The sequence below is a fragment of the Hordeum vulgare genome, chromosome 3H, assembly GCF_904849725.1.
Source record: "Hordeum vulgare subsp. vulgare chromosome 3H, MorexV3_pseudomolecules_assembly, whole genome shotgun sequence".
NCBI classification, from domain to species: Eukaryota; Viridiplantae; Streptophyta; class Magnoliopsida; order Poales; family Poaceae; genus Hordeum; species Hordeum vulgare.
The window spans coordinates 39,529,511-39,551,244 of record NC_058520.1 but is presented as its reverse complement, the minus strand read 5'-3'; the positions used below and the strand labels follow the sequence as shown (position 1 = coordinate 39,551,244).

At 42.5% G+C, this 21,734-nt stretch overlaps 1 protein-coding gene across 1 annotated transcript; it reads left to right on the top strand.

Moving 5' to 3' along the window:
* The first annotated feature begins 226 nt into the window (after nucleotides 1–226).
* On the top strand, nucleotides 227–1,289 carry LOC123439468. The gene is made up of 2 exons (XM_045116178.1): nucleotides 227–735; nucleotides 844–1,289. Exons 1-2 carry the CDS (start codon nucleotides 438–440, stop codon nucleotides 933–935), a joined length of 390 nt encoding a protein of 129 aa, XP_044972113.1. The 5' UTR covers nucleotides 227–437; the 3' UTR covers nucleotides 936–1,289.
* The last annotated feature ends 20,445 nt before the right edge of the window (nucleotides 1,290–21,734 follow it).

Genomic DNA, 21,734 nt, shown 5'->3' with positions numbered 1-21,734 from the left:
TCAACGCGTGCTTTCCACGTGGGGTACACGGATTGCACCACAAAATTGAAGGGATAAGATGCATGTATGTTGTAGTAGTACATTGCTTGCAACAGTGAAGCAATCGTCCTAGGAACAGTTGGTTGTAACAGCTAAGGGTTTAGTTCACTCTATGTCTCTATCCTTGATACGGCAGCAGAGCATAGCAGAGCATATCAGTCGCCATATGTATGCTCGTCTCTGCAAAAAGGAAAGCTTCTTCGAGAATGAAGCTCGTCTCAGGAGAAAAGAGGCTTCTTCGAGGATCAATCAATGGCATGTGCTGATGCTCAGCAGCAGAAGCTCCACGACGCAACCCTTCTCCACTGCACCTGCGCTCCGTCCATATATATAAAGAGGGGCATCGTGCAGCCCAACGATCATCACAGGCAAGAGGAAGAACCAACAGCCCAGAAGCAATGGAGGGGAAGAAGAAGGGGGAGAAAGCGATGGCTGCAGCCGTCGGCGTGCTCGTCATCCTGCTATCCGCCCGGCGGCTGCCGGTCGGGGTTGTCGACCCCAACTCAGCATTCTGCCAGTGCTACCTCGTCTTCTTTCAGTTTGACCCGGACTGCAGTCTCAAAGGCTGGCAGAGCTGCCATGACTACTGCTGCAAACAGGCGTGCCACTCACCTGGGGACGCTGACTTCGACGGGGTGTGCGGGGGCCGATACCAGGCCTCGATCTGCGGCACCGGCGTCGAGGCCACCGGCTACGGTGAGTGCGACGGACACCCACCGGACCTGTCAATCCACTGCTCTCCCGTTTCCGTTTGTCTCTGAATTGATCGTTTCTTGTCGATCGTGCGTGTGTTTTGTTTGCTAGATGCCACTTCTTCTACTACTACTGAAGATGCTGCGGCCAGCTACCGGAGCCGCCGCCACGGCAAGGCCGAGGCCGAGGCCAAGCACGGCTAGATTCACTATGGATGCTTGCTTGCTGCACGGAACGGGAGGCCTTGGCGTGGTGTGACGATCATCTGCAGGGCTAGGGCCGTTGATGTGTTGTGCTCATGTGCATCTTATCTTACTACTAGTACTACAGTATATAATAATAAAGCCCCGTGGGATTTACAGATAATACGGTTCAGTAAGTGTAATATACACTATACAGCAGTAGTAAGTACTCCGAGTATATTGGTACGAGTGTTGCAAAGCTGAAACTGAGGACCAAACAATGAGATGGGCATTTCACAAATTTGGTTCCATAACTTGACTGACAAGTTGGTAGTTAATCTTTGGCCTGCATATTATAAGTAACTTAAAGATAGTGGATGTTGCTCTCTACCATGGATAAAACTTCCCAAACTAATCACATTTTCCAGGTCTTTTTGCTCGTCGGCAGGGGCGTGCCCGATATGCTCAATTGCTACTTCGTCGGCCTATCCTAAGCTTTAGCTGCCTGCTTGGTGGTTTGCTTCTCAACTGCTCTGTCTGGTTGCAGATGTTGTGAATAGTACAGTAGTACATTGCTTGAGAGACAATAACTTGTGTACATGTTACTTTCTTCCAGCATCTCCAATAGATGGTTTAAATGTAAAAATAACTAACTTTTAAACCGTCTGGGGCAAAAAACGGTGCTCCAACAAACGGTCCATATGCAAAAAAAATTGAACCGCGACCTCCTCGTGATGTAAAATCCAACACCTCGCGGTGCAAATTTACATCACGAGGTGCATCTGGTCCAAAACCAACCATCACCCGCGAATGCCCAACCGCCACTTCCTTTCCGTTCCAGCCCGTGCCCGTCCGCCCGCCCGAAGACCAGCCGACCGGAATCCGCCGCCTCGACTGCCGAAAACCACGCCGTCGATGCCGCCACCACCCCAAATCCCCGCCGCCGCCGTCGCCTCCCTTGCCGGTAGCCAGCTCGCAGCTGCCCGAACGTCGCCCAATCGGGAGGCAGCCGACGCGGAATTCGGCACCTCCGGCGCTCCGGCTGCCGCGGTAGGCCTCCGTCGGGTCTAAGGCTGTCATCGACCTCGTCCCCGTCGATCGTGAGCCTGTTCACGGCTGTTGCACCGGTCGCACGACCGCCGCACGAAGCCCTCCGCCCCGCTGCTGAAGTACTGTTCGCCACCCACCGAGCTCCTCTTGGCCGACATCTAAGCTCTTTTCTTATCACCGCTGCCGTCCGCAGCCGTAAGCAGCAGCCAATCCAACCGACGACCATCTTCTTCCACCACTGAACAGCAGACGCGCGGCTGCTGGCCGGTTTTGGACCATGAATTTGGAAAATTTATTGGAGTTGGTTTTTTGGACCATGAGAATTTGGACCATCTGTTGGAGTTGGCCTTTTCTCGAAGCTCCAAAACACACTTTTAGCGGTCCAAATTTTACATCTTTGATTTTGGACCGCCAAATTTTGAATCATCTATTGAAGATGCTCTTACTTTCTCTATTTTTTTTGAACGAAAGGGATCCCCCCCTACCCCACTTTTTATAAATGGAGCAGAAAAAGCCCATAAACCAACTACATAGCAGTTTTACCACACCAACCGAAAATGACCACAGGCAGACCCCAACAAAGGAAGCTGTCCTGGAAAGTGCAAGTCTACTTTTTATTACAAGCCAAGATAAACTACTAAGGGAGAAAAGAAACTAAGGATAAGGATAGCTCTTCAGATCATCACCAGGCAATCCTCAGGATCTCCCCCCGGCGCTTGTCCAGCAGTCGAATGAACTGCTTCAGTTTGGTTTGCTGAGCAGCGCCACAAAGAACTTCCCATCGAAGCAAAATCCCTCTTAACTTGACAATGTTGCAGTCCAGACTTTTCCATTTGCGCCCCTGAAAACAGAATTCATTTCTTAATTTCCATATACTCCACAAGGAGGCAGCAATTACCAAGTTAAGAACAGGCTTTCGTTTATTAACTTTCCAAAAGGACGCAACCTCACTAATGCAACTTATTCTGCAGATCTTAAAGAAATCAGATATAATATCCCGAATCAGGTTAGAGTTCACACACTCAAAAAATAAATGTTGAATGGATTCATCTTCACTACAAAATAGGCAAGATTTATCCTCAATTGTTTTCCTTTTAACCACATTATCTCTAGTCAAGGATTTGTTATACAAACACAACCACAAAAACACATGTATTTTCTCAGGACACAAAGTTTTCCATAGAGAGTCTCCAAAGGGAGACACCACCCCTCCAAAGTTGATACAATTATAAAAAGACTTAACAGAGTAAATGCCTTCTGATTCCAAATCCCACACAATAGTATCAAGAGAATCAGATAAAGGATAATTCTTTATATGATTAATAAGCATTCCCCAATCACTTAGTCCACTATGATCAACACACCTTCTAAATGATAGTCTAAGTGTCACCCCATCCCAAACCTGGGCCACAACACATTCTTGTTGATTACATATGTCAAACAATTTCCAAAACCTAACTTTAAGGGAACATTCCCCAGCCCACACATCATGCCAGAAACTTATATTAGCACCATTTCCAATTTTCCAGTGATAAAAATTCCTAGAAGCTTGTAAAGCCCAGGAAACACTTTTCCAGAAAGGAGATTCAAATTTTGTTTTGGTCCAAAAAATATTTGGACAAGTCACATCATACTTATAAGCAATCACATTTTTCCAGTCCCCAGAATTATTCCTAAAAAATCTTTTCCCCCAGGAAGCCAACAGTGCCATATTATAATCTCTAATATTAGGTATCCCTAAACCTCCAAAATCTTTCTTTCTAGACACCAAGCCCCATTTGGCCAAATGGAACTTATGTTGACCCCCCATATTGCCCCACAAAAAAGAGCCATCTGGGAGTTAATGGCATTGATAGCCCATTTAGGAAATTTCACAAATGCCATTAAATAAGCAGGGATGCTCACAATGCAAGCACACAACAGCACAATTTTCCCCCTGAAAGTAAGATACCTACCCAACCAACCAGAAATGCCCTTGATGATCCTATCAATCAAAGGTTGCAAGTCTTCCCTCCTCAACTTATCATAGTGAAGAGGCACCCCAAGGTATTTAATAGGAAAAGATCCTATATTACAGCAAAAAATCTGGGCAAAAGACTTGGCCCTACACTCATCAACATTAATAGTAATTAGATCACTTTTGTGGAAATTGATTTTCATCCCAGAAAGATTCTCAAAACAGGACAAAATCCATTTAAAATTCTTAGCTTTTTCAACAGAGTCCTCTAAAAAGAGGAGAGTATCATCTGCATACTGAAGACTAACTACCCCCCCCCCCCCCCCCAGGGATTGTTGGGGAACGTCGCATGGGAAACAAAAATTTCCCTACGCGCACGAAGACCTATCATGGTGATGTCCATCTATGAGAGGGGATTTCCGATCTACGTACCCTTGTAGATCGCACAGCAGAAGCGTTAAGAAACCCGGTTGATGTAGTGGAACGTCCTCACGTCCCTCGATCCGCCCTGCGAACCGTCCCACGAACTGTCCCGCGATCCGTCCCACGATCCGCTCCGATCTAGTGCCGAACGGACGGCACCTCCGCGTTCAGCACACGTACAGCTCGACGATGATCTCGGCCTTCTTGATCCAGCAAGAGAGACGGAGAGGTAGATGAGTTCTCCGGTAGCGTGACGGCGCTCCGGAGGTTGGTGGTGATCTAATCTCAGCAGGGCTCCACCCGAGCTCCGCAGAAACGCGATCTAGAGGTAAAACCGTGGAGGTATGTGGTCGGGCTGCCGTGGCAAAAGTTGTCTCAAATCAGCCCTAAAACCCCACTATATATAGGAGGGAGGGAGGGGAGGAGGCAGACTCAAACCCTCAAGGTTTGGCCGAAATTTGATGTGGAGGAGTCCTACTCCAATCCTACTTGGAGTAGCATTCCACCTTCCCACTTGGAAACTCTTTCCACCTTGTGTTTTTCCCTTCTCAAACCTTATGGGCCTTAGTGGGAACTTATTCCAGCCCACTAGGGGCTGGTTTATCTCTTCCCATAGCCCATGAGACCCCTTGGGGCGTGACAGCCCTCTCGATGGTCCCCGTCACCCCTCCCGGCACTCCCGGTACACTACCGATGAGCCCGAAACTTTTCCGGTAATGCCCGAAAACTTTCCGGTAACCAAATGAGGTCATCCTATATATCAATCTTCGTTTCCGGACCATTCCAGAAACCCTCGTGACGTCCGTGATCCCATCCGGGACTCCGAACAACATTCGGTAACCAACCATATAACTCAAATACGCATAAAACAATGTCGAACCTTAAGTGTGCAGACCCGGCGGGTTCGAGAACTATGTAGACATGACCCGAGGGACTCCTCGGTCAATATCCAATAGCGGTACCTAGATGCCCATATTGGATCCTACATATTCCGAAGATCTTTATCGATTGAACCTCAGTGCCAAGGATTCATATAATCCCGTATGTCATTCCCTTTGTCCTTCGGTATGTTACTTGCCCGAGATTCGATCGTCGGTATCCGCATACCTATTTCAATCTCGTTTACCGGCAAGTCTCTTTACTCGTTCCGTAATACAAGATCCCGCAACTTACACTAAGTCACATTGCTTGCAAGGCTTGTGTGTGATGTTGTATTACCGAGTGGGCCCCGAGATACCTCTCCGTCACACGGAGTGACAAATCCCAGTCTCGATCCGTACTAACTCAACGAACACCTTCGGAGATACCTGTAGAGCATCTTTATAGTCACCCAGTTACGTTGTGACGTTTGATACACACAAAGCATTCCTCCGGTGTCAGTGAGTTATATGATCTCATGGTCATAGGAACAAATACTTGACACGCAGAAAACAGTAGCAACAAAATGACACGATCAACATGCTACGTCTATTAGTTTTAGGTCTAGTCCATCACATGATTCTGCTAATGATGTGATCCCATTATCAAGTAACAACACTTGCCTATGGCCAGGAAACCTTGACCATCTTTGATCAACGAGCTAGTCAACTAGAGGCTTACTAGGGACAGTGTTTTGTCTATGTATCCACACAAGTATTGTGTTTCCAATCAATACAATTATAGCATGGATAATAAACGATTATCATGAACTAAGAAATATAATAATAACTAATTTATTATTGCCTCTAGGGCATATTTCCAAGAGTCTCCCACTTGCACTAGAGTCAATAATCTAGTTCACATCACCATGTGATTCCAACGAATCCAACACCCATATAGTTATGGGGTCTGATCACGTTTTGCTCGTGAGAGAGGTTTTAGTCAACGGTTCTGAAACTTTCAGATCCGTGTGTTCTTTACAAATCTGTATGTCATCTTATAGATGCTGCTACTATGTGCTATTCGGAAATACTCCAAATATCTACTCTACTATACGAATCCGTTTCACTACTCATAGTTATTCGGCTTAGTGTCAAAGCTTGCATCGACGTAACCCTTTACGACGAGCTCTTTAACCACCTCCATAATCGAGAAAAATTCCTTAGTCCATCAGTTACTAAGGATAAATTTTGACCGCTGCTAGTGATTCAATCATGGATCACTCTCTGTACCTCTCAACAGACTTTGAGTCAAGGCACTCATCAGGTGCGGTACCCAGCATGGCATACTTCAGATTCTACGGCCAAGGCATAGAAGACGACCTTCGTCTATTCTCTTTATTCTGCCGGTGTCGGGTTTTGAGTCTTACTCAAATTCACAACTCACAACGCAACCAAGAACTCCTTCTTTGCTGATCTATTTTGAACTCCTTCAAAAACTTGTCAAGGCATGCATCTTGTTGAAACTTCTATTAAGGGCTTTCGATCTATCTTCATAGATCTTTGATGCTCAACGTTCAAGTAGCGCAATCCAGGTATTCCTTTGAAAACTCCTTTCAAACAACCTTGTATGCTTTACAGAAATTCTACATTACTTCTGATCCACAATATGTCAACCACATATACTTATCAGAAATTCTATAGTGCTCCCACTCACTTCTTTGGAAATACAAGTTTCTCATAAACCTTGTACAAACCCAAAATCTTTGATCATCTCATCAAAGTGTATATTCCAACTCTGAGATGCTTGCACCAGTCCATTGAAGGATCGCTGGAGCTTGCATACTTGCTAATATCTTTAGGATCGACAAAACCTCCTGGTTGTATCACATACAATGTTTGCTCAAGGAAACCGTTGAGGAAACAATGTTTTGACATCCTATGTGCAATATTTCATAAATAATGCAGCAACTACTAACATAATTCTAACAGACTTTTAGCATCGCTACGAGTAAGAAAGTCTCATCATAGTCAACTGTTTGATCTTGTCGGAAACATCTTTGCGACAAGTCGAGATTTTCTTAATAGTGACTTATCACCATCATCGTATGTCTTCCTTTTAAATATCCATCTTTACTCAATAGTCCTATGACCATCAAGTAGTTCTTCCAAAGTCTACACTTTGTTTTCATACATGGATCCTCTCTCGGATTTCATGGCCTCCAGCCATTTGTCGGAATCCGGGCCCACCGTTGCTTTCTCCATAACTCGTAGGTTCATTGTTGCTCAACAACATGACCTCCAAGACAGGGTTACCGTACCACTCTGTAGTAGTACGCGACCTTGTCAACCTACGAGATTTGTAGTAACTTGATTCGATGCTCGATGATCACCATCATCAGCTTTCACTTCAATTGGTGTAGGCGCCACAGGAACAACTTCCTGCGCCCTGCTACACACTGGTTGAAGTGATGGTTCAATAACCTTATCAAGTTCTACCACCCTCCCACTCAATTCTTTTGAGAGAAACCTTTCCTCGAGAAAGGATCCGTTTCTAGAAACAAACACTTTGCTTTCGGATCTGAGATAGGAGATGTACCCAACTGTTTTGGATATCCTATGAAGATGCATTTATCCGCTTGGGGTTTGAGCTTATCAGACTGAAACTTTTTCACATAAGTGTCGAAGCCCCAAACTTTCAAGAAATGACAGTTTAGATTTCTCTAAACCTCAGTCTATACTATGTCATCTCAACGGAAATACGCGGTGCCCTATTTAAAGTGAATGCGGTTGTCTCTAATGCATAACCCATAAACGATAGTGGTAATTCGATAAGAGACATCATAGCATGCACCATACCAAATAGTGCGTGGCTATGACGTTCAGACACATCATCACACTATGATGTTCCAGGTGGCATGAACTGCGAAACAATTTCCACATTGTCTTAACTGCGTACCAAAACTCGTAACTCAGATATTCATTTCTATGATCATATTGTAGATCGTTTATCCTCTTGTTACGACGAACTTCACTCTCAAACAGAATTGAACTTTTCAATATTTCAGACTTGTGATTCATTAAGTAAATACTCTTGTATCTACTCAAATCGTCATTGAAGTAAGAACATAATGATATCCACTGCGTGCCTCAGCACCCATTGGACTGCATACATCAAAATGTATCACTTCCAACAAGTTACTATCTTGTTTCATCTCAATGAAAACAAGGCTTTGCTCATGTGGTATGATTTGCATGTCACTAGTGATTCAAAATCAAGTGAGTATAAAGATCCATCAGCATGGAGCCTCTTCATGCAATTTATACCAACATGACTCAAGCGGCAGTGCCACAAGTAAGTGGTACTATCATCATTACCTCGTATCTTTTGGCACCAATATCATGAACATGTGTAACACTACAATCGAGATTCAATAAACCATTGAAGGTGATTATTCAAGCAAATAGAGTAACCATTATTCTCTTTAAATGAATAATCGTGTTGCAATACACACGATCCAATCATGTTCATGCTTAACGCAAGCACCAAATAACAGTTATTTAGGTTTAACACCAATCCCGATGGTAGAGGGAGCGTGCGATGTTTGATCATATCAACCTTGGAAACACTTCCAACACGTATCGTCACCTCGCCTTTAGCTAGTCTCCGTTTATGCCATAGCTTTCATTTCGTGTTACTAATCACTTAGCAACTGAACCGTTATCCAATACCCTCGTGCTACTAGGAGTACTAGTAAAGTACACATCTACATCATGTATATCAAATATACTTCTTTCGACTTTTGCCAGCCTTCTTATCTACCAAGTATCTAGAGTTGCTCCACCTCAGTGACTTTTCCCCTCATTATAGAAGCACTTAGTCTCGGGTTTGGGTTTAATCTTGGGTCTCTTCATTAGTGCAGCAATTGTTTTGCCGTTTCACGAAGTATCCCTTCTAGCCCTTGCCTTTCTTGAAACTTAGTGGTTTTACTAACCATCAACTATTGATGCTCCTTCTTGATTTCTACTTTCGCAGTGTCAAACATCGCGAATTGCTCAAGGATCATTGTATCTATCCTTGATATGTTATAGTTCATCACGAAGCTCTCACAGCTTGGTGGCAGTGACTTTGGAGAACCATCACTATCTCATCTGGAAGATTAACTCCCACTTGATTCAAGCGATTGTCGTACTCAGATAATCTGAGCACACGCTCAACGATTGAGATTTTCTCCCTTACTTTGTGGACAAAGAATCTTGTCAGAGGTCTCGTACCTCTTAACAAGGGCACAAGCATGAAATCACAATTTCATCTCTTTAGAATATCTCTTATGTTCCGTGACGTTTGAAAACGTCTTCGGCGCCTTGCTTCTAAGCCATTAAGTATTTTGTACTGAACTATCGTGCAGTCATCAGAAACGTGTATGTCGGATGTTCACAGCATCCACAGACGACGCTCGAGGTGCAGCACACCGAGTGGTGCATTAAGGACATAAGCCTTCTGCGCAGCAACGAGGACAATCCTCTGCAAAGTTTGCTACTATCAACTTTCAACTAAATTTTCTCTAGGAACATATAAAAATAGTAGAACTATAGCGCAAGCTACATCGTAATTCGCAAAGACCATTAGACTATGTTCATGACAATTAGTTCAATTAATCATATTACTTAAGAACTCCCACTCAAAAAGTACATCTCTCTAGTCATTTGAGTGGTACATGATCCAAATCCACTATCTCAAGTTCGATCATCACGTGAGACGAGAATAGTTTTAGTGGTAAGCATCCCTATGCTAATCATATCAACTATACGATTCATGCTCGACCTTTCGGTCTCATGTGTTCCGAGGCCATGTCTGCACATGCTAGGCTCGTCAAGCTTAACACGAGTGTTCCGCGTGTGCAACTATTTTGCACCCGTTGTATGTGAACGTTGAGTCTATCACACCCGATCATCACGTGGTGTCTCGAAACGAAGAACTGTCGCAACGGTGCACAGTCGGGGAGAACACAATTTCGTCTTGAAATTTTAGGTAGAGATCACCTCATAATTCTACCATCGTTCTAAGCAAGATAAGGTGCATAAAGGATTAACATCACATGCAATTCATAAGCGACATGATATGGCCATCATCATGTGCTTCTTGATCTCCATCACCAAAGCACCGGCACGATCTTCTTGTCACCGGCGTCACACCATGATCTCCATCAACGTGTCGCCATCGGGGTTGTCGTGCTACTCATGCTATTACTACTAAAGCTACGTCCTAGCAATATAGTAAACGCATCTGCAAGCACAAATGTTAGTTTAAAGACAACCCTATGGCTCCTGCCAGTTGCCGTACCATCGACGTGCAAGTCGATATTAACTATTACAACATGATCATCTCATACATCCAATATATCACATCACATCGTTGGCCATATCACATCACAAGCATACCCTGCAAAAACAAGTTAGACGTCCTCTAATTGTTGTTGCATGTTTTACGTGGTGACCATGGGTATCTAGTAGGATCGCATCTTACTTACGCAAACACCACAACGGAGATGTATGAATTGCTATTTAACCTCATCCAAGGACCTCCTCGGTCAAATCTAATTCAACTAAAGTTGGAGAAACCAACACTCGTCGGTCATCTTTGAGCAACGGAGTTACTCGTAGCGATGAAACCAGTCTCTCGTAAGCGTACGAGTAATGTCGGTCCGAGCCGCTTCGATCCAACAATACCGCGGAATCAAGAAAAGACTAAGGAGGGCAGCAAAACGCACATCACCGCCCACAAAAACTTTTTTGTTCTACTCGAGATTACATCTATGCATGAACCTAGCTCATGATGCCACTGTTGGGGAACGTCACATGGGAAACAAAAAATTTCCTACGCGCACGAAGACCTATCATGGTGATGTCCATCTACGAGAGGGGATTTCCGATTTACGTACCCTTGTAGATCGCACAGCAGAAGCGTTAAGAAACGCGGTTGATGTAGTGGAACATCCTCACGTCCCTCGATCCGCCCCGCAAACCGTCTCACGAACCGTCCCGCGATCCGTCCCACGATCCGCTCCGATCTAGTGCCGAACGGACGGCACCTCCGCGTTCAGCACACGTACAGCTCGACGATGATCTCAGCCTTCTTGATCCAGCAAGAGAGACGGAGAGGTAGATGAGTTCTCCGGCAGCGTGACGGCGCTCCGGAGGTTCCTGGTGATCTAATCTCAGCACGGCTCCGCCCGAGCTCCACAGAAACGCGATCTAGAGGTAAAACCGTGGAGGTATGTGGTCGGGCTGCCGTGGCAAAAGTTGTCTCAAATCAGCCCTAAAACCCCACTATATATAGGAGGGAGGGAGGGGAGGAGGCAGCCTCAAACCCTCAAGGTTTGGCCGAAATTTGAGGTGGAGGAGTCCTACTCCAATCCTACTTGGAGTAGGATTCCACCTTACCACTTGGAAACTCTTTCCACCTTGTGTTTTTCCCTTCTCAAACCTTATGGGCCTTAGTGGGAACTTATTCCAGCCCACTAGGGGCTGGTTTATCTGTTCCCATAGCCCATGAGACCCCTTGGGGCGTGACACCCCTCTCTATGGTCCCCGTCACCCCTCCCGGCACTCCCGGTACACTACCGATGAGCCCGAAACTTTTCCGGTAATGCCCGAAAACTTTCCGGTAACCAAATGAGGTCATCCTATATATCAATCTTCGTCTCCGGACCAATCCGGAAACCCTCATGACGTCCGTGATCCCATCCGGGATTCCGAATAACATTCGGTAACAAACCATATAACTCGAATACGCATAAAACAACGTTGACCTTAAGTGTGCAGACCCGGCAGGTTCGAGAACTATGTAGACATGACCCGAGGGACTCCTCGGTCAATATCCAATAGCGGGACCTGGATGCCCATATTGGATCCTACATATTCCGAAGATCTTTATCGGTTGAACCTCAGTGCCAAGGATTCATATAATCCCGTATGTCATTCCCTTTGTCCTTCGGTATGTTACTTGCCCGAGATTCGATCGTCGGTATCCGCATACCTATTTCAATCTCGTTTACCGGCAAGTCTCTTTACTCGTTCCGTAATACAAGATCCCGCAACTTACACTAAGTCACATTGCTTGCAAGGCTTGTGTGTGATGTTGTATTACCGAGCGGGCCCCGAGATACCTCTCCGTCACACGGAGTGACAAATCCCAGTCTCGATCCATACTAACTCAACGAACACCTTCGGAGATACCTGTAGAGCATCTTTATAGTCACCCAGATACGTTGCGACGTTTGATACACACAAAGCATTCCTCCGGTGTCAGTGAGTTATATGATCTCATGGTCATAGGAACAAATACTTGACACGCAGAAAACAGTAGCAACAAAATGACACGATCAACATGCTACGTCTATTAGTTTTGGGTCTAGTCCATCACATGATTCTCCTAATGATGTGATCCCGTTATCAAGTAACAACACTTGCCTATGGCCAGGAAACCTTGACCATCTTTGATCAACAAGCTAGTCAACTAGAGGCTTACTAGGGACAGTGTTTTGTCTATGTATCCACACAAGTATTGTGTTTCCAATCAATACAATTATAGCATGGATAATAAACGATTATCATGAACTAAGAAATATAATAATAACTAATTTATTATTGCCTCTAGGGCATATTTCCAACAGGGATGGGATATTCAAGTAAACCAGAGATTAATCCCTGAGGAGCAGCTTTGAATAACATCTTAGAAAAGACATCAGCAACTAAATTAAAAAGAAGGGGAGATATAGGATCCCCTTGTTTAAGACCTTTACCACTTATAAAATAAGGCCCTGTAGTATCATTCAATCTGACACTGAAAGTATTTTGAAATAATAGGCACTTGATCCAAGAGATCCACTTAGTGCAGAACCCCCTAGATTCAAGCATATCGAAAAGGAATCCCCAGCTAACTCTATCATATGCTTTTTCATAATCTAATTTGAGCACAAGCCCAGTCCTATTAGATCTTTTAACCTCATGAATCACCTCATGAGCAAGGACCACACTCTCAAGAATATATCTGCCCTTGATGAAGCAATTTGATTTGGGGAAATCAGCCTATTGCAAATAGGGGATAATCTATTGGTAAGTGTATATTCCAACTCCGAGATGCTTGCACCAGTCCATTGAAGGATCGCTGGAGCTTGCATACTTGCTAGTATCTTTAGGATCGACAAAACCTCCTCGTTGTATCACATACAATGTTTGCTCAAGGAAACCGTCGAGGAAACAATGTTTTGACATCCTATGTGCAATATTTCATAAATAATGCAGCAACTACTAACATAATTCTAAATCAGTCTATTTGTTTTTAATAGTAGCAACCACACACTATTTTTTGTTGACAAAACCAATAGTATCAAATAAAATCATTATTAATGCCCACAAGGACACCCCCTGCAGTTTTAATTGCAGGTAACTGATGCCAAGAAAAATTCTTACTACCAGCAATTGTATTTAAAGTGTTACTATCAATAACCTCTCTCTTGGTTTCAAAGAAACCAACCAAATCTACCAAGTTTTTACAAATAAAATCCCTCAGACGCTGTATTTTACCAGGTTGACCCAAACCCCTAATATTCCAGAAGGCACCTGTCATGATATCTTGAAGGGGTGAGACAGGCTACAAAGCCTCTTATGTTGTCTTAAATTTGGACAAATAGCATCTAGATCCTCAGCTTCAACTGATCTAGAAGCATTGTCCAAATCTGAATTTTTTTCACCTCCATGAACAGGTGTGTATAAGTCCACACGCAAAACAGTTTCAGGATTTTGATCAGCAAAATCTAAACATCTAATTTGTTCTCTCAGAACAAGATCCTGAATAATTTCACTCTGTTCGTCTTCATTTTGCCCAATACACAAATCAATACTAGTAATTTGACTAGCCAAAATATTGACAGCAGTAGTAGTAAAAGAGTTACCTTGAAAAGAAGAAGGTATCTCCAGATTTTTCTTCTGTAAATAAGTTGTAGCTTTATCCATAATCTTGACATTACCATGTTGCCTAGTAGTTGGTCTAGAAGAGAGCACAGGGCCCCATTTATTCATTTTGTTTGATTCACTCTTCCTTTTTTTCTCCATCTCCACCATATCCAAAGATTCCAGTAAAGATCTCTTGGCAGAACCAATACCAACTGCCATTTCCTCAGGTAGACAGACCATCTCAGGCATAAGAATATCCTCCTCTCCATCAGAATCATTCATTTCAATTTTCCTAAGTTGAGCAGAACAATAACCCATGTGAGAACCAATGTCCAAGTTTTCTTGATTAAAATCACCAACCTCCTCAAGACCTTCCTCTCCATGGCCATTGGGGGTCTTGTTTCCCACCTCCTCAATGAATTGTTCATGAAGGTCATCATTCAGCATCACAGGATGAAATTGAGCTGCAGCCATATACTTGTCATCTATTTTTCCACCAGAACCAGAAGGTTCTCCATTAGGAAAGTTAGCTTTGTCTAATTCATCAATAGGTTCAGCTCCCTCATCCAGGACATCCTTATCCTGACCTAGATCCTCCTCCAGCTTATCCTCATCATCAATGTCTAGATCAGGGTCCTCATCATCCCCATCAGATCCTTCCCCAATCCGAGTAAAACCTTCCACGGTAAAATAAAGGATGTACAACTTCTTCTTCATCTCCACCAATCTTTCAAATGGAAGTTTTGTGGGGTCCCTGCAAGCCACCTTAATTCTGATTTTTTCATAGGAACTCTTGAAAATCCCATTCCAATCAACATCAACTAGTATCCCAAAACAACATGCAATTTGAGCAAACACCTTCCAAGCACACCACTTTGGAGGAATCCCTTCCACCTGAATCCATACCTCAGTTAACTCTCCATAGTGATCCAACATACCAATCCATTCACAAATCTTGACAGAGACACCATCAATGGGGAGATCAAAAGCTGGGAACTCAATTAGGTCTTCAACCTTCTTCCAAGGAGGAAATCTCAGCAGGAATTTGTTCTCCTCAAGCTCTCTGATTTGCCAAGGCCACTCTTTTCCTTTACAAAAAATCCCATTCAATTGAATGATGAGATCAGAGGCAGAAACCTCTCATTTAAGAACTTTAAGAATAGCACAGTTCTTAAAATTCATCCAATTAGATTATGCAGCCATGGGAATATCAATATGGTAGAAACCAAGCCCATTAGCAGCACTTCCAAAAAACTCAGCAGAAGGTTGCAGCTTAGCCCAAGCAATACAATTGTTAACATTGTGATTTCCAGAACAAATAAAGCATCTTTTGGGTTCCACACAATTTCCTACATAGTGACCAGGCCAGCTACAATTGAAACAAATCATATCCCTATACCTTGGATCCAGAGGTTGCACCACAAGTGTAGAAGGAACAGGAACAGCAACTTGTCCCACAGCAGCACCAGCAACCTTAGAACCAACAATTGGTTTATGGACAGGGCCCCCAGTCTTCACCACAGGAGCTGGGGTTGGAGCAGTAGGAGCAGTAGGAGCAGCAGGAGGATGAGAAGTAGCCCCCTGATCCCCTTTTTTCGGAAGCTGTCTCCTAGCGCGATGTCCCCCTCTTTGATCCATCTTCTTCTTCACAGCACCCACGAAAGATAGCTTGCCAGGGCACAAACCCCCACTATCGATCTGGAAATCAGTTGGGATGGGGTCAAATCTACCAGGGTGAACTATAGAATAGCAGTCTTCTACAGAGAAGCAGCTAGATCTAAGCTTGTCTTTCCTGATCCAGAACAACCGACTACCTAGAGGACTAGGGTTTGGAGGGGGCAGACACGGTTTGTGTCTATTATGGCGGTGGCTGGGGGAAGGGATAACCCAGAGCTGCCCATAAAACTCAGCCACCTCCTCCTCGAAACTGTAATGTGGCCCAGAAGGCGTATTTCTCTTTCCTGCTTTCCTGTGCACCACAGATCCTCTGATCAACGGCTTAGAAGCTGTCCTTGTCCCCACAAGAGGCCAGTCTTTTATACTCTTATCCAAATTAGCTCCCACTGTTGCAGAAACAACCTGTTTACTTTCCTGTTTTCTGTCCTTACACTCCCCTTTTCCACAATCCACCACTGACCCGCGTATTATATCATTTTCTTTCTCCTTCAGATCATTTCTATTCAAATCCACTGAAACAGCGTCACCAGATTTGTGTTCACCATCGAAAGAAGCCGGAATATCTATCTTCTGACATGAATTCATGGACAGTTCTATCATCTCTTGAGTTTTGTCCTCGGGTATAAACCCAGTTATTATCGCCATACAACTATCGAACTCCTCTTCAATCATTGGAGGAACAAACCTACAACTACAATCCCCAGCATCATTCGCAGAAGCAGAGGAGGAATTTCCTGATTCAACATCAGAACATTGCCTCAACTCACACAAACCTCCAGGTTCATTCGATCCTGATGCAGGGATATTGGGTGGGATACAAATCCCTCCAGAAAACTTATCTGAATCCAAATCTGAAGTAAGACTACTACCTCCAGCAACAACCAAAAGGTCGCACTGGGCCTTCTTCTGATCCCTCTCACCACCATTAGTGATCAGACGATCACAACAACCAGTCATCGAAATTATATGCCGGAAAGGAAAAGGAACAGATCGACTAACCCGATTACGATGAGGAAGAACCAAACCTCGCTCTCCTGGCCATGGCGGTGGTTCGAAACGATGAAGCTCCTCCCCCACCCGACGTCCTCGCCGCGAAGTAGTCCGCCACGAAGCACGCCCGCCAGGAGTCCGCGAGATCAACTGGCTTGAGGAGGATTGACCCCCGGTGGCAGCTCCTCGCGAGGAATCTGAGACAGTTCCAGCACCGACAGCGGCCTGATGTTGAGGAGGAACGGAATCGACGATTTGAATCGGCTCCACTTCCTCGCCACACCTGGATCCGTGGCCTCCGCCTCCCGCATCGCCCAATACACAAACTCGTAGTCCATGCCTCCATCATCTCCGCAGAAACGAGCTCGTTCCGCGAAGGTTGCCATGCGGATTATCTCCACCATCACCGCTGGCCAACTTGCTCGATCCGAAAATTTCCCCCGAACCACCCGCATCATCTCCGCACGGGCCTCCTCCGATCGAAGTTCTGCTGATGCCAGCAGCATCATCGGGGTTGGAGCGCCGAGAGCCCGCGGCGGCGACACCATCTCCGTGCGGAGTCGCCGCACCCGGATCCTTCTTCTCTCGCCCGCCATCGAGAGAGGCGGAGGAAGAGGAGTCGCACCCGATGCAGCCGCGGCCCTCTGACGGATAGGAATGGGATTCGCCGTGCGCCGAAGGCTGGGAGTGGAGGGGAGGCTCGAGGCCAAGTGGAGACGGGCGGTGGGGCAGCTCGAGGGTGAGCGGTGGGCGGCAGTAATTGCCATTAATGACGGTAGGTGAAACCTCGCCCGTCGCCACACCCGAGCGGGTCAGTGTTAGTTTTGCCATGATTCACTTATTGATTCAATAGTTAATAACAAAGTATACATTGCAAAGATAACAAGATAATTAATAATGAATTCGTCTGTCGAGTCATGGAACAGGGAATCAATATATCAGCCTAGGGGACGTTAGCTCCACGACGCAACCCTTCTCCACTGCACCTGCTCTCCGTCCATATAAATAGGGGCATCGTGCATACCAATGTCCTTAATTCATTCATCCTTAGAATAATGTAGGTAGGTGTTTTCTGTTTCAAATGACATAAATATATTTTTCTTATTTTTTATGTTTTTATATGTCTTTGTTTGAGAGTAAGAAAAAAGTGAGCAAAACAAAAAAAAACTTTAGATTTTCTCGCTTGTGCTAATAGCTCCTCTTGTTTTAAGTTGCGTAGTCGTCTTTTTCACGGTTGAATTTCTTACATATTTATGCATGCGGCAGCGGTTTGATCCTGCAATCGGGTTACACCACTTAAATCTGTTTTTAAATCTCTACCGGCATGCAGTGTGCTCATGTACAAGCATGTATGTCTGTTTTTTTAGACAAATGAGCATGTATGTGGCCATTAAGTTTGGGGCATTCCGTATTTGGCGCCACATGCATCAGTTAATGTGCATTTTTATTAACTGGCGTGTGTAGCGTTCGTAAATTGGCTGGCACATCTAGGCGCCGTTTGATAATTTTTTTAAAAAAATTATATGATCTTTTTAAAATATTGATCAATAATTAAAAAATTTCAAAAAATAATTTTTACGATTGATGAACTTTTCTTTGATGATTGATGAACCTTTTCTAAAATATTAAAATTTCTGAACTTTTTTGAGTATCGATGAACATTTTTAAAATGGATGAACTTTTATCAAAATTGATGAACTTTTTAAAGATCTATGAACTTTTTTCTGTTCAATGAACTTCCTTTAAAAATACATGATTTTTTGAATTTCTATGAAATTTCTTCCAATTTATAAACTCTGTAGAAATTTAATGAACTTTTTCCAAATGGGGTGAACTTTTTTTCAATTTAAATCAACTTTTATTCAAATTGTCAAACTTTTTTTTCAAAATTGATGAACCTTTTTAAAGATATGAACTTTTTTTCAAATGGATGAACCATTTTCTTTAAAACTATAAATCTTTTTAGATTTTAGATTTTGATTTTCGTAACAAATAAAAAATCTGAGCGTTTTATACTACTGGATCAACGTAAAAAATACATTGTGCCAGCCCATGTCAACGACGCTGTAGCGCCGGATCATTAACGGGCACTCGCAGCGCTGCATAGAAGATCCCTAAGTTTGGCAAATGAACTTTTTTCTGGAATTTTCTATTTCTCGCATTCTGCGATCGGGAGTTGAGGATTCGCACAGGTAGATTGAGCGAACCTTCTAAATGACCCGGACCATTCATGTAGAATGCTGATTTTGGGAACATTATAGAGGATCCCAGCAGCTTTTTTCTAGTTCTGGAAAACTTCAAGTGAGTTTCCTGAAGCGGTTTCTATTTTTTCCTCTTTTTTTTTTTTTGCATTTCTGTTTCTTTTTTTTCTTGTATGTTTCTGTTTCAAAAAATGTTCTTGATTTTCAAAAAGTATTCAGAACTTTCTAAACATCTCTTCAAGTTCCGACAATGTTTTTGCTTTTTAAAAAAATATTATAATTTCAAATAGTAGCCGTTTTCAAAAAGATTTATAACTTCAAAAAGTGGTTGGTATTTTCAAAAAATATTCGGTTCTTAAGGAAATGTTTCGTTTTTTAAGAAAAATGTTCTCTCTTCTAAAAAATATCATAAATTTCGAAATATTTTCGTTTTTTAACATTGTTCATAAATTCAAAAAAACAATCAGGATTTTGAAAAAATCATAACTTCAAAAAATGATTGTGATTATAAAAAATGTCGATATTTTTCCAAAATGAGCGGGATTTTGAAAAACTGTTACTTTTAAGAAAAATGTTATTGTTTATGTTTTCATTTTTTTCTTCACTTTTATTTTCTTTTTTCCTTTTCCTATTTTCTGTTTGACATTTTGTAAAAAAATGAATTTCAAAAATTGTTCCCGTGTTTCTGAAATATTCATAACTTCAAGTAATGTTAGTGCTTCAAAAAATAGTCAAGAATCAAGAATTGATGAACAAAGTTTTTTGTAAATTTGTGAACAAATGTTCCTGTTTTACGGAAAATGTTTATCTGTTTTTAAAGATTTGTTCACCAATTGAAAACTTGCTCACATTTGGTTCATCAGTTCTAAAAATATGCATGATTTGAAAATGTTCGAGAATTTTGAAAAATGTTCTTCATAATGTACGTAAGTTCAAAAATGTTCCTGTTTCAAAAAGTGTACATAAGTTCAAAAAATGTTCCTGCTTCAAACATTGTTCACAAATTTTCATAGATGTTCATGTTTCAAAAACAATTGAAGAACAAGAAAGAGAGGAAAAAGTAAAAATAAAATAAAACAAATTACAGAAAAAGGAAAAAAGAAAAGGAGAAAAAGAATTAAAAAAATACACTGAAAAAGGAAACAAAATATATAAAACGGAAAAAGAAACTTGTAAATACTAGTTTAAGATCCTTCTAAAAGGTACCCAAAACCAATCAGAAACCTTCTAGAAGGGTCCCAAAACCGGACACTGTAGCTTGGGCGTTCTCTCATAATTAAGCCGGCCCATTTTGATCGCCACTTCGTCCGCCTCTGTGCGAATGAGCGTCAACCTGCCACAAAGAGCGGCAGGTAGGAGCTCCCCTTTTTTCTATTGTTCGGTGCTACGATCTTGCTTGGACATTAAGTTTTGGGACAAATAATAAGTGTGCACTATATATTGTTTGGTAATTGGGCCGACCTCGCAAAAAAGCGATGAGACTGGGCGTTTCGTTTTCAGACACCTTTTATAATTTGCGTGGAAACCAGTTGTAAGGTGTTAGATTGAAATCTCACGATTGAAAAAGAAGCGACTAAAACAAGAAAAACAAATCATGCACCTGACCTATAGGTGCTCCAAAGTGTACAGCCCAGAAACAACAATCCATTCATCACAGACTTTATTTTTGCCGGACTTTGTTTGCCATTCTCAATACTAGGCAAAACCAGTTGTACATGTGCTAACTGTGTCAAACTAGGCAAAACACTTGAATGAAGGAAGTTCAGCAATGTATGAAAGAATTTAATTGCTAAATAATTAAACGAAGAGAGTTTAGCTACAACAAATTTAAGCACCTATGTATTGGGGTTTAATTGCTAAACGTTTTAGTGTGCTTAGCACTTTATGTAAGCACTTGTGCATTAGAAGATGCCAAAAGGGTATTTTGTTTGGAAACGATGATGTAATCAGGCCCTATTACTGCTTCAATAACACTCATGATTCAATGTTGATTGTATGGCTCTTCCCATCAAAGAGATAAGAGCTGAACTTCATTTGTTGCACTAGTATAGTTGTTTGGAGTAGTGCATGCACCTGTCAGAACAGGTTTGCAATCTTTTCTGAATATGAATAAAAAAGTTCTGACGCTCACCACACGTTAATGATGATCCATCCATCATGTAACTACGAAACAAGTTGAAACACCGAATTTAAAAGAAGATTGTCGAAACAAGTTGCAGTCATAACTACGAACAAACTATACTCCGAATTTAAGCACAAAAGTGTTCTCAGCTGTACTTCAATGATCAAGAATCTAACTGATCTAGAAATTAAATAAAATAAAAGAGGAAGAGAAATATAAGTAAAAATAAATGAGACAAAAGAACATTAAAAATGAATAAAAATACAAAAAAAATCTAACGATGATCCATCCATCATGTAACTACGAAACAAGTTGAAACACCGAATTTAAAAGAAGATTGTCGAAACAAGTTGCAGTCGTAACTACGAACAAACTATACTCCGAATTTAAGCACAAAAGTGTTCTCAGCTATACTTCAATGATCAAGAATCTAACTGATCTAGAAATTAAATAAAATAAAAGAGGAAGAAAAATATAAGTAAAAATAAATGAGACAAAAGAACATTAAAAATGAATAAAAATACAAAAAAAAATTATAATGATGATCCATCCATCATGTAACTACGAAACAAGTTGAAACACCGA